The sequence below is a fragment of the Capricornis sumatraensis genome, chromosome 23 (assembly GCF_032405125.1).
Source record: "Capricornis sumatraensis isolate serow.1 chromosome 23, serow.2, whole genome shotgun sequence".
Classification (NCBI taxonomy): domain Eukaryota; kingdom Metazoa; phylum Chordata; class Mammalia; order Artiodactyla; family Bovidae; genus Capricornis; species Capricornis sumatraensis.
In genome coordinates, this window is record NC_091091.1 from 42,912,540 (window position 1) to 42,925,635 (window position 13,096).

At 56.8% G+C, this 13,096-nt stretch overlaps 1 protein-coding gene across 1 annotated transcript; it reads left to right on the forward strand.

The window, feature by feature from the left end:
* The first annotated feature begins 4,677 nt into the window (after positions 1–4,677).
* HMX3 (H6 family homeobox 3) lies at positions 4,678–6,431 on the forward strand. The gene is made up of 2 exons (XM_068961685.1): positions 4,678–5,077; positions 5,752–6,431. Exons 1-2 carry the CDS (start codon positions 4,678–4,680, stop codon positions 6,429–6,431), a joined length of 1,080 nt encoding a protein of 359 aa, XP_068817786.1.
* The last annotated feature ends 6,665 nt before the right edge of the window (positions 6,432–13,096 follow it).

The window sequence follows — 13,096 nt, forward strand, 5'->3', positions numbered from 1 at the left end:
TCACAGGACCAGCTCCAAAGGACTCACAAGACAGGAGGCTTTGGAAAGTCTGTACCTGTGCCTGGTGGCTGGGAGGTAGACTTTTAAACAATAACTTGATTGGGATACCATTCATGTATCACATGATCCATTCATCTAAAGTTATAGAGTTCAAGAGGATTTTGTATAGTCAAAGAATTGGGCAATCATCGTCACATCAATTTTAGACCATTTTCATCATGCCCTACAGAAACCTTGTACTCATTAGCAGTCATTCTCCATTTGCCCTCAACCCCCCAGCCCTAGGCAACCACTTTTTCACTTATTGTCTCTATGAAGTTGACGACTGTGCCAACATTTCATATAAATGTAACCATACAATATGTGTTCTTTTTATGTCTGGCTTCTTTCCCTTAGCATAATGCTTTCAAAGTTTCGTCCATATTGTGGCATATATCAGTATTTCCTTTCATTGATGAATAATATTCCAATGTGTGCATATATTCCATTTTCTCTAATCATTTCTGGAATGTGGATTTCTTGGGATACGAACTTGATGAATCCAACACTGATGGGATTTTCTTCTTAGGAAAGGACATTGCATGTCATTTTATACAATCAAGGACAGCATAGCTATGACCCATCTCCAAGGCCTGGGCATATTCTCAGAGTCACAGTCATTGACCCTTTCTTTGTCTGAATTCGTGGAGCACTGGAACACAATGGAAAGAACTTTCTAGGAAAGAGGGCCAGAGTACATGGAGCCTGGGGCAGTGTCCTCAGGCTAACTGCGGGCTTTTGTCTATTCTGCCTATAGGAACTGTAGGTCTGGAGAGTTGAAGTGTCCCCCTCAGGACCAATGCAAATCCTGGCTATGTTAACAGTGGGGAGCCCCCGTCCCTGGGGTCTCTGAATTCTTGGCTAGAAGCCTTAAACAGTCCTTCCCATTCCACAGATAAGCCGGTGGACTATCCCAGGAAGTTGTGTCCGACTCTTTGCGACCCCAGGGACTATAGCCCGCTAGGCTCCCCTGTCTCTGGAATTGTCTTGGCAAGAATACTGGAGTGGCTAGCCATTCCCTTCTCCAGGGTATCTTCCTGACCCAGGGATCGAACCTGGGTCTCCTGCATAGCAGGCAGATTCTTTACCATCTTTACCATCTGAGCCACTAGGGAAGCCCAGGGTTTGTAAGATGCGTTGTCAAAAGACTTCAGGTTCTCATTAAACCCTTAAAAAAAAAAAACCTGCTTTGGGGTATGAATAGTCTATCTGAAGGACCCTAATCAGCTAGGCAAATCGTCTACAATGGAACCTGAATTCATTCTTTCACTCAATCATTCAGGCATTAACAAGAGGTTACTGAGCATCACTGGTTGACCAGCTGTGCGCTGAGTCCTGGGAGGAGGAATGAGACAGCCCCACCGCCCCCAGCGCTTCCAGCAGTTCACATCTAGCCTGCAGACAGGGTGGGAACCTAAGGGGTCAGTTAAAAGCAGGAACATGAAATCTGCCCTAAAACAGGGTCAGGAAAGAAGGGAGGCAGTGGGAGAGACAGGAGAGAGCATTTGCTATGGTGGCCAGCTAAAGATCAGCAGAGATCCGCAGGTGTTTCACTCTCTGCTTGTCTCGGAATTCGGGGGCGGGGGGGGGGGGGAGTGCTTTTTTTGTCCACAAGCCAAGACCGGGAAGAGTAAGCCCGCGAGTGTTTTTAAACGCTGTGTGCCAGGACTGTGGTGTCTCACCGGGAGCCCGCAGGTTTGGTTTAGAGGATGTCCCATAGAGGGCGCCGTTTGCCTGACTTTGAATGGAGTTGCGGGCTCAAGATAAACAGAGGCTCAACACCGCTCGCCAGAGGGCGAGTGAAGGTCTCTGTTCCGGTCTGGGACCCTAGATCCACGAGCTTTCTGGAAGAGGCAGGGGAAATTTTTTTTTTTTTTTAATTTGTGCTCCTGGCTGTTGAAATTCAGCATTCCTGAAATTTAGGGGATGGCTGGGGGTGCTGACGCCCGAGCGTCTCATCTTTCTGGTCAAGACTCACATACACCAGCCAACGCACCTGCGCGCCCTTGGCAGGGAATACACCGTGAGAACTTGGGACCAGAGAGGGTGAGGGAGTGAGGCTCCGGCAGCGGCGCCGCAGGGTGCAGGGTCTGCTGTTCCGGTGGACTCTTCGCCCGCCAGCCTGCTTGTCCCCGGTTGCAATTAGCCAAGAGCCCACTTCCCCAGCCAGAACTTTGCGGCGAAGTCTGCGGAACGCTTCTTTCTTCTCCGGCGATGAGCAGCTTTCCTGCTCGTTTCAGCTTAAAGAGCTCTCCTTGCGTCAGAACTTTCGCCAAGTTCTGCAACGCTTCTGCCTGAGACTGGAGCGCTCCCGCAACGCGCGCGCGCGCAGAGACACGCAGGGGCCACTCCGTCATTGTCTCTGCCGCGTGGCAGGTCGGTGTGGGCGGTGCCCACTGAACTGGTTTAGACATAGACGCCTCCAGTTATGTCTGTAGTTTGGGAGGAAATGACTTCCGGGTGTCCAGCACTGGTTGGGTGACCTTGGCCCGGTCTCCTTTCCAGGATCATTTTTCTATCTATAAAACCTGAATGTTCGTCTTAGGGCTGTGACTGGTTCCAAAGTCAGATTTTTGGATGAAATAGCGTTTTAGATTCCAGCAAAGCCCTGTGCAAACTCGAGGAAGTGATGATAATGAGGCTAATAATTGTTTATGGAAGCACCATTTACAATGAGTCCTGGTTCCCAAAGCAAATCAATACAGGGTTCACTACTGCAAGTGAATATTTGCTGAAAGAAACATTAAGTGCGCCCTTTGAGATTTGGTGGGGAAAGGTGGGAAGCCCCAGATCGGAAGATAAAACATGCCTACTTCTCAAATGGGTGACAAAAGCAGTCGCGCCAGCCAATGCAGGGCGGCCTTGAGTTAGGTGAGGGCTAGATCTAACGAAAAAAAAAAAAGGACGATAGTAGAAGAAGGGGCCACCAAAAGACCTCAGGTGTATGGAAGCTCATAGTGCATGGAAGGGACTGACAGACACTTTCCCATCTTTCTCTGACCAGGGACCCCGCAAGCAATTCTGGTTTATTTGATGGTTCGAGTCTTAAATGCCTGCCTTCCAGCTTTCTTCTGCAATTTGGAGAGTTGATTTTAAAGTCCATGGAGCAGAGTAACCTTCCGTGCAGCTCAGAAGTCCAGCAGGGTTCTCCAGGGACTTGACGGCAGTCGGGACGTGCTGCGGTGCCGTGCCAAGTCCGCCGCAGAGGAAGGCACGCGGTTGTGCCTACAGATCGCACTGCCCCCACTGAAGCGTTAGGCGGCTCCAAACGCTGGCGGGAGAGGCTTCCTGGGAGAAAGTGCATTCTCGGGGCAACGGGCTCAGAGTTGATCGTCAAGGTTTGGGCCCCGGCGGCCAGACTAGAGGAATGCCCTGCAGAGCGTCGGTGCCCATCGCCCCACCGAGTGACGCCCGGGCGTCAGCCCGTTTTTCGCGCACACCCGGTGCGTAGAGACGCACAGCCGCTCCTGCTCTCGAGGGAAGGCTCTCTCCTCGGTTTACCAAGGCCAAAGGCCAAGGCCACGCGGATTCCTGAGACCGCGGACGCGGTGCAAGGACTTTGAGTCCAGGTCCCTTCCTGTCGACGAGACGGTGGGTGGGGAACCCAAATCCCCTCTTCTTGGCTGCGCCTTTAGCTTGATTTAGGGAAAATGCTGGACCCCCAAAGGGTAGGCAAGTGCTGAGTTCACCACAGATCGGAGGTCGCGTCCAGCCTCCTGGGCTGGCGCTGCTTGGCTCTCCAGCTGCGTGGGGGCGGCGGACCCCTGCCAAGCCCCTGGGGGGCGGAGAAGAGGCAGCTGCGAGCGCGGATAACCCCGAGGTGACCCAGGCGGGCCCGGCCCGCCCCTTCCCCCTCCCGCAGGCCAGGCGGCTGGTAGCGGGTCCCCGAGCTGCAGGGGGGAGAGGGAGGCGCGGGCTCCGGGCGCCGCGGCTGTCAGTGCGCTCCGACCCGGGGCGCCGCCGGCTCCACGTCCCTCGCTCACCTCCTGCGCTCGCCGGAGCGCTCCGAGTGCCTCTTTAGCAGGAGCCAATATCCTTTTGTGCTAATAGGCTTGTCCTCATTTGCTGCCTAATTGGACTATATAAAGCCAATAACAGGCGGGCTCTTATAGCCCGAAGCCAAAGCGCCAAAATCCGAGGCAAGGCGAGGAGGGGGCGGTGGCGCAGGCGGCTGCGGGGCCCGGCTCGGGCTGCGCCTTCGCCTGCCTAATCCCATTTGCCATTGTACGCGCCCAATCGCCGTATACTCCCCGCATTTAACTTGGATGACATTTTGATTTCATCATTAGCATCCGGCGCCGGATTGACGCAGCCCCAAGCCGGGGACTGCTCTTGCCGCCTCCTCCCCAGGAGCCGCCGCCGCCGCCGCCGCCGCCGCCGCCGCCGCCGAGCAGCCTCGCTCCCTCGGTGCCGCGGCAGGGCCGCTCCCCGCCCCTCGGCACCCCTCCCCCATGTGAGCCCGCCCCGGCCGGGCCCTCACCCCGCCCTCCTGCCGCTGGATTTGCGCCCGGGGCGGCCCCCGACTTTGCGCCCCGTAGTTGAGTTCCGTTTATGGTCTGATTTCCGGCGCCCGTCCGCTCGCCCAGCCGCCCGCCTGTCCCGCTCCCTCCCTCCCGGGGACTCGGAGGAGAGGGGACCATGCCTGAGCCCGGGCCGGACGCCCCCGGCACCGCTAGCGCGCAGCCCCCACCGCCGCCGCCCCCGCCTCCCGCGCCCAAGGAGTCCCCGTTCTCCATCAAGAACCTACTCAACGGAGACCACCATCGGCCGCCCCCTAAGCCGCAGCCGCCCCCACGGACGCTCTTCGCTCCGGCCTCAGCCGCCGCCGCCGCCGCCGCCGCTGCGGCCGCTGCGGCCAAGGGAGCCCTGGAGGGAGCCGCGGGCTTCGCGCTCTCGCAGGTGGGCGACCTGGCTTTCCCCCGCTTTGAGATCCCGGCGCAGAGGTTTGCCCTGCCCGCGCACTACCTGGAGCGCTCCCCGGCCTGGTGGTACCCCTACACCCTGACCCCCGCCGGCAGCCACCTCCCGCGACCTGAAGGTACCGACCTCTCTTTGAACTTTCGTTGTGTTCCCCCACAAGCCTTTCAGCACTGCGTCCCATCGCAGCCCTGGGACCACCCTCCCACCCCCAACCTGCATTGCAACCCACAAACGCGCTTGTTTGGCCAACTTTCTCCGTCCCCTAACTTGGAACTCCTGCCCGCGCGCTCTGTTGCGCTGCCCGGGAATCCAAACCCACTTGGTGAGAAAAGAAGTGGAATTGGAGCGCCGGCATGGCGCTCCCTGGGAAAAGGGATCTCGGGCACGAATGGGGAGGAGGCCTCAGGTGGCTGGGACAAGGGGAACCTGGTCTGGATGAAGGGAGTGACCCGGGGGGGTGCCTAAACTGGAGGCGAATCTGTCCGCGGGCCCCTGGTGGGGGAACTGAGGGAAAGAAACCAGCCACGCCGCCGTCTCCGGGTCGCTCCAGCCTGTCCCTGGGAGAAGGTCGGAGGTCGGGGGCGCGGGGCCCCTCTTCTGGCCCAGCCGGGAAGGAGGCCCTCGGGAATGGTGAGGCCTCGAGGCCTGGAGCCCAGAGGCTGTCGCGGCGTGAGCCTGCGGCCCCCCCTCCCCCCCAGGCGCCAGGCCTCGCTGAAGGCTGTGTCCTTGGGCGTGTGTGTGTGTTTGTGTGTGTGTGTGTGACTGTGCGTCCGTCTGTCTGTCTCTCTCCAGCCTCGGAGAAGGCCCTGTTGCGAGACTCCTCCCCCGCCTCGGGCACCGATCGCGACTCCCCCGAGCCGTTGCTGAAGGCCGACCCAGACCACAAGGAGCTGGACTCCAAGAGCCCGGACGAGATCATTCTGGAGGAGAGCGATTCGGAGGAAGGCAAGAAGGAGGGCGAGGCGGCGCCGGGCGCGGCCGGGGCGAGCGTGGGGGCAGCGGCGGCGGCGGCGACGCCGGGCACCGAGGACTGGAAGAAGGGCGCCGAGAGCCCAGAGAAGAAGCCCGCGTGCCGCAAGAAGAAGACGCGCACAGTCTTCTCGCGCAGCCAGGTCTTCCAGCTCGAGTCCACCTTCGACATGAAGCGCTACCTGAGCAGCTCGGAGCGCGCCGGCCTGGCCGCGTCCCTGCACCTCACCGAGACGCAGGTCAAGATCTGGTTCCAGAACCGCCGCAACAAGTGGAAGCGGCAGCTGGCGGCCGAGCTGGAGGCGGCCAACCTGAGCCACGCCGCGGCGCAGCGCATCGTGCGCGTGCCCATCCTCTACCACGAGAACTCGGCCGCCGAGGGCGCAGCGGCCGCGGCCGCGGGGGCCCCGGTGCCGGTCAGCCAGCCGCTGCTCACCTTCCCGCACCCCGTGTACTACTCGCACCCGGTAGTCTCGTCCGTGCCGCTGCTCCGGCCCGTCTGAGGCCCGAGAGGGGAGGAGAAGGGAGCGCCCGGCCCTCTTCCCAGACCCCGGAGGAGACTGGGCCGGGCAGAGGGCGCCGAGACGTCCAGCGGCCTTCGGGAACCGGGGCTCCGGCGCGCGGCCCCGGCCTCCCCTCCCCAAGTCGGTAGCGTTTTTTTGTAAGTATTTGCAATGCATTTTCGTGCAATTCACCCCTAATGGATTTGAGGCGCTTCCCCTCTTACTTTTGGTTTCGGTTTATATTAAGAGAAAGCAAGAAAGAGACATTTCCAGGTCAAATATTTCAGCTGGAAGCTTTTGTAAAATGTGCGATCCTCTCACCCCCCACCCCCACTCCCACCTGCACCCCCACCCCCACCCCCAGATTCTCATTGCGCTGTGACTTTTTGGGTTTATTTTTATACAAGGAAAGTAAACGCAAAGCCTGAACCCTCAGTTTATTCATTTTCTAAAGAACTGTTTTCAGAAGTCGAGAGGGAGACAGAGAGAATTCACCTTGTACTTTTATTCTGGATCTCTGGGTGTGGCTGTTCCCCTTCACTCCCAATCAATTATTCCCCAATTTTCAGAATCTGAGCAGCTTCTCATAAGAACCCAGACTCAGGCCACTTTTCTCTCTCCTCTCCGGCAGAGGTCTGTTGCAGTTCACCTCTTCATCAGTCCCTTTTTGTGGTGGATGAATTCTCTAAGTGTTTAAAGGGAAAGGACAAGATAGCCCACTATCAGACTTCTGATTGTTGAAACACCCCCACATCTGGCCTGGTGTGAATGGTCTTATTTATTAGTAGCCCCTGTTTGGGAAATTTCATTTGTTGGTAAATTATTATTAATATTCCTCTTGTTACTTTGTTCCCTGTTTTGAGAGAGTGATTTCAATATTGAAAAAACCCAAACAAACCTATTTTTTTTATCCTCTCCCCCTACCTTTTTGTTCTGCAGTAACTGTCGTAGTTTTGACCTGTGCAATATTGTACAGAATTTCCTGAGAGCCCTGCTTCTTCCTCTGCGGAAAGAAGCAGACGTTTTCAATGTCTAATCCCAGTCAATCGTTTATGAGCAGGAAATTAAGAAGGAGAAAAGGCGGAAGGAAGGAAACAAGGATAGGTAGCTATGCTCGAAGCAGTAAGATAGGCATACTGGAGCGCTTTAAGTGAAGGACAATCAATTTAGGAGAATTTTAACTTATTCGATAAATGTACAGACTCTTGTAAAGTTCACCCTCAACTCCTCAGGGCTCCTGGCTCTGCCAACCCAGTCTTTTTCCTTTCCGTCGGCTACACCTGTTGTCCCGCGGTAGTTTGTCCCTCCCACCCATCTCCCTCCCCTCTGCCCGGATTCAGGCCCTTTTTAAGAAAAAGAGGGGGGGGTTACAAAATATTGTTACACTTCATGTTGTCGTGAAATGGAATTAATTAAAAAGAAAAGCGAAGCATTTCCTGTGGCCAGAGTGTGTAACTTTGGACGGTTTTCCCCAGAGCAGGTGTCTCCGAACTCTTTTCTGCCTCGCTCTCTGGCTGCCTCTGCAGACTGGCCGAGTCCGACCTCGACGTACACCCCTCTAATCGGGAGGCGGCGGAGACAGAGGCGGCTTTGTTCGTGACCAGAGCTGCGCTCTCTCCCGGGTACCGTCCGCCTCTTGAAAAGCCCGTGCGAGCAAGGGAAGAATGCGGGGCGGAAGGGGTGAGGACCTGGTCTTATCTAGTTCGCGAAATCGAGCGCAGCGACAGCCGCGAGCTGAGACCACTGGTTATTTCCGATCTCAGGGCAGCCGCCTCGAATTCCATTCCCAGGCCGCAGGGTCCTTTAGGAGTAGCGAGCTTCTGGGCAGAACATCCCTGGGCACCTTGGGCCCGAGCGGGGATCGGCTCCGGCTGCCTCCGGAATGCGGGCTGGGGAGGAAGAAGGGAGTGAACTTGGAGTTTAGCCGGGGGTGGGGAGGCGGGCAGAGGCTGATCGCGACGTCCCGCTGGGAGCGGCCAGGCCGCGAGAGGGCGACCCTAGGGAGGCGAGCCAGACCTGAAGACCGCGGCTCGCGACTCCGGTATAGGGAGGCCTTCCCAGGCCTGGAGGCACTGAAGCTCCCGGGGCGGTTCGGGTGTGGACATGGTCATGGTATGTCCAGTGCCGGGGAGCAGAGGCCACCCGACTGTGGCGGCGGCGGCGACCGAGAGGACTGTCTCCTCGCGGCCAGATCCTTTTCTGTGCACCGTGCCAGCGCCTCGCGGGCGCATAGTTTCTTTGGGTCCCTCACCCTGATCCCGGCCGCTTAGGTTGGAAGCGCAGCGCTGACGGTTCCCAGGCTCCCGCCGGGCCCCGGCCTCCACGCTCCGCGTGGGTCGCCTGCCGGGCCCCGCGCTCCCGGAGCCGCTCGCCAGCGCGGGTCTCGAGGGTGGAGGCAGGTGCTCGCTCGGGCGCCTCTCGCCTGCGCGGCGCGGCTGCCTGCCCTCAGGGCTTGGGGTCTGCACGCCCGGCTCCTGGCAGGGCGTATTTGAAGCTGGGGAGCCAAGAAGGGGGAGATGAGGAGCCCGGAGACGGCGAAGATCTCGGCGAGCACACCGCGGGCGCGGCCGCTGGGGAGCGCCTGCACGCGCCCCCATGCCCCCTCCCAGAGCTTTACAGTTGCTCAAGCCCAATCCACACGATTGATTATACTGTGGCTGAAACGTCGAGTATCGTTTTCTATTGACGGGAAACTGCCTCCAAATAAACTGGCATGCGTATTTATGGCAAGATTTAGCCTGGACCTCAGTGGAAGACAGATCTGCCTTTATTGCCATCTGGTTTGGGATAAAAACGAGGGCATGTGTCACAAGTGAAAAATAAACAGAAATTCGGGGGCCAAATATGTTGTTCCATGTGTTACCTGCAAACACAGTGATGCCTTTTACTGTTGGCAATACTAACTGCGGGACAGACCAATAACAGCTCATTAAAAATAATGTTGCAATAGGAAACACGTTCTTAGATTTTACAGCCAGAACACGATGTTATCAACCGCCAACATACTTCTTTATTTGTGTTTGGATTCTAGAAAACGGTTCTTGACTGACCCGGTCTTTACAAAGTCGAGAAATAACTGGTTCTCCACAGGCACAGTTGATTCTGTGTCCCAGCCTCCCTTTCCCTCCCTTCGAGGACCCCTGTTGCCCTAGGCCAGGGAGTCCCTCCCAGGAGCCAAGGTGCATGCTCTGGGGGAGGAACACGGCTGGGCTGTGGCCTGGGACTGGCTGAGATGTGAGCCTAGAAGCCTGCCCAGGCAGCAAACCTCCAACTCGCTCCTGTTGGGTGGGGGTCACAGCATTTCTCAGGATGCAAGAGACAGCGTGGAGGCTGCTCGCTGAGCATGGAGCATTCTAGGCTCTACTGCAAGCCTGTTAGAGGCCAAGACAGCACTTGGTGAGACTGAACTGGCCTGGGGTCATCGGCCCCTTGCCCCCCCCCCCCCACACACAGAATGCTTCTGTAGGTGCTGCTTCTGCGGAAATTGCCAGGAGCTGCCAGAACCCCTCAGCAGAAGGGGTTATGTGGGGTGAGTGAGGGTACCTCCACTCAGCTCCTCCAAGACATCTATCCTGGGAAGCCAGAGCTGCTGGTATCCTCTAACCTAGGGCACTGAGCCAACATCCCTGACTTTATCCCTTTGGATGGTGGAATCCAGCCTTCTCTCTGATCCTAACTTCAGATCCTTTCCCCCATGGGAACCCCCAATTAAGTCAGTGCAATAGCATCGGCTTCCTGGCTTAATAGTTTCTGCACCATCCAAACAGACTCACATGAAAACAACATACAGGATACATTCACACTCATAGGTGAATTAAAACACTCACCCCGCCACACACACACACTTTAGTTAGAGCTCCTGACAGATCGCATATGTAGGGGTTCCCAGGGTGCAACCTGTATATGCGTTTAGCATCACATCTGCTTTGTGATCACACAGCATCACAACAGCAAACACAGTCAGGTACACGTTTTTCTGGGTGCCGGGGCAGCTGGTTTTCTCTGCTGGCCCCAGGCTAAGGCAAGCTGGGAAGAACCTTGGGGAGAGGATTGGGTAGGGAGCGAGGTGGCACTGCAACCTCTGCTGCACGAAGCCTGAAATCTTCCAAGCAGAGATGCCTCCTGTTCCCTCCTCACCAGCCACCTGGGACAAACTGTGGACGCCGCCAACATCCCACTGCAGACCCCCCCCCCCATATGCTTATAGGCCAGGACCTCACTCGGAGCCGGGGGTCCCCCTGTGCCGGGCTCTGAGAACCAGCGAGCATCTCCTAGCCGTGGGAGAGCAGTGAGCAAGCTCTCGAGCTGTTTCTGTTTGCAACACAGATGTATTTCTTTTATTTGGTAGTAAATAGAGCAGGTGTGTGTACATCAAATAAAAGCAAGACAGATATAAACTGCCCCCTCGCCACTGGACGCTTATTCTGAACCAGGACGTCCTTTGGCAGGCCCTGACACGCTAGAACCCCAGAGCGCGCGCTGGAGGGTAGAGCGGGGAGAAAGAGGAGGAGGCACGCAGGTCGGTGGGATTTGCTTTCTCTTCCGCAAGCGCACGCTGGGGCAGCCTGGGCCCGGGCGATTGGAGTGGGGGTCAGAGCAGCGGTGGTCCAGAGAACTGAGCAATTTTCGACCCTCGGGGGCTCTGGCGAGAGCTGGCGTCGTTGGGCTGCCTGGGCCTGGGCCAAGCGTTCCTGCTTCTACTGCGCGGGGTACCTGAACTTTCCTGGAGAGGCCCTGCGGGGGCTGGAGACTTATCTGAAAACCTTCCTACCCGCCTCCAGGGCCCCATGTCTCCCCACCCCTCGCGCTTGTCCACGCCCCGGGCCCTGAGACCCATCCCGGAGGTTTTTTCCTCTTAGCGAGCCAAGCGTGGACCGCCAAGTGGCTAGGAAAAGACCCCGCTAGTGGGTCACGGCGACGGAGTCGGAGTGTAAAAGCCGTGGGCTCCATGGAAACCCTCACTTGCGGGTCCAAAGCACAGTTGGGGAAGCCCCTGGGATGTCGCCCTCCAGGCACTTGCACCTGGCCGGGCAGAGGCACTTCTCCGCCCCTCCTCCGGGCTTCCCGCCCACTCTGCTCGCCCACCCCCGCCCAGCCTGCTGGCCGGTCTCTGCCTTTTGGGTGCGAGCGATCCGTTCGCCGGGCCGCGCGCATCTCGCAGTGTGCACGGCCATGTGTGCACGTGCGCCATGTGGGTGCGCGGGGCGAATGGTGACCTTTGGCCTGCAAACATTTGGGAGGGTGCTGTGGGCGGATGGCGGAAGAGAGAAGAGGGCAGCAAGGATAACCGGGAGTGCTGTACTCTGGAGTCCCACATGGTGCCTCGGACCCGGATACTGAGATCTGGGATGCGCCTGTTCCCGAGCTTGGCGCCTCTTGCGGAAGTATCCTGGAGGCTTATGGGGATGGGGGTGGGGGTGGGGGTGGGGGTGGGGGTGGAGGTGGGGGTGGGGAGCTCCGGCTTCTAGGGAATCCGGTCTCAGACAGCAGCGCAGCGGGTGTCCATTTTTCCTCTTGGGATCTTTCCCCACCCTTCTGCCGCCAGGATCCCGTTGCACTTCCACCGTGTGTCCGGGCACTTTCGGAGACCAGCGACAAGAGATTGTTGGAGGCAGCAGGCCTCCTCGGACAGTTTCCAGGAGTTGCCCACTTGTTGTACTCGCCCAGCTCCCTTCCCTGACTGCTGCTCCAGGCGATGCCTCTTCGCAGCGAAAACTAACCCCCTCCCCCCAATCTCTGTCGCCGGATTCCTAAAGGATCCCTTTTGGTTGCAGTGGACCGAGAGGAAAAAGAGTTGGGGGAGATGTGAGAGCGAAGAGAGCAAGAACGCGCCGAGAGCGCGCTGCTCCCTTCTTTTAGTCTGAAGCTGCGGGGTGGAGTCACCTGGTGTGCCTCACCCGAGCGCTAAAGTCTTAAAGAAAAAGAAAGAATCCCCTTCTCTCGTGAGCTTCGCCGCCCTCGCCCCCCTTGGTGATGGAGTGCACGCATCAGATTTTCATCAAAGTTCTATTAAGTGAAACATAGGTTGCAGGGCACCCTTTGATTGAAACAGTTTAAATTTTAATTGTGTTTTTAATTTGACATATAGTTGCAGAAAGGAATGACACTGCGTCGCCAAGGGGCGGTCGATTTTCTTAATTTCTCCCAGAGGAATTGATGAGTCTATCAGGCCACTAGATTGGAAACCCATTAAAGCTCTCTGGTTAGGCTGTTAATTGGAACTTGATGGATGTGGGGAGGGGGGTGTTGGGACTCGGCTATGCTGATCCAATCTTCATGACTTTCTGTTTTCCAATAAATTACACAATTCATTTTCCAGCCGCAGATTACATAAATTGTACACCTCTGGGGCTCTCTTTTTCAAATAGGGAGCCCTTTTCCCCAAAAGCCTATTGCAAGATGTCATTTGCACCGAAGAACGAACAGCAGAGGCCCTTGAATGAAAATCGAAACATAATCAACGTTTATACTTAGAAAATTTATTGAGATCATTTTCTCTGGTATTTCCTTATTTTAAAGTTTCGACGCGCCATATATCATAATCCACTCGCGCAAAGAGGGGGGGGGCAGACTGTGTTTAATATTTATCGAAGCTTGATTCCAAGATCAAACTTGTTTATGACTTCATCTGTCATTTCAGAGGGAGCCTTCTTCCACTATTACCC

Bases quoted from the DNA above. Each gene is read 5' to 3' on its own strand.
- HMX3 (XM_068961685.1), top strand. From the start codon at position 4,678: ATGCCTGAGCCCGGGCCGGACGCCCCCGGCACCGCTAGCGCGCAGCCC. The intron at 5,078-5,751 runs GTACCGACCTCT...GTCTCTCTCCAG, and splicing joins CCACCTCCCGCGACCTGAAG to CCTCGGAGAAGGCCCTGTTG.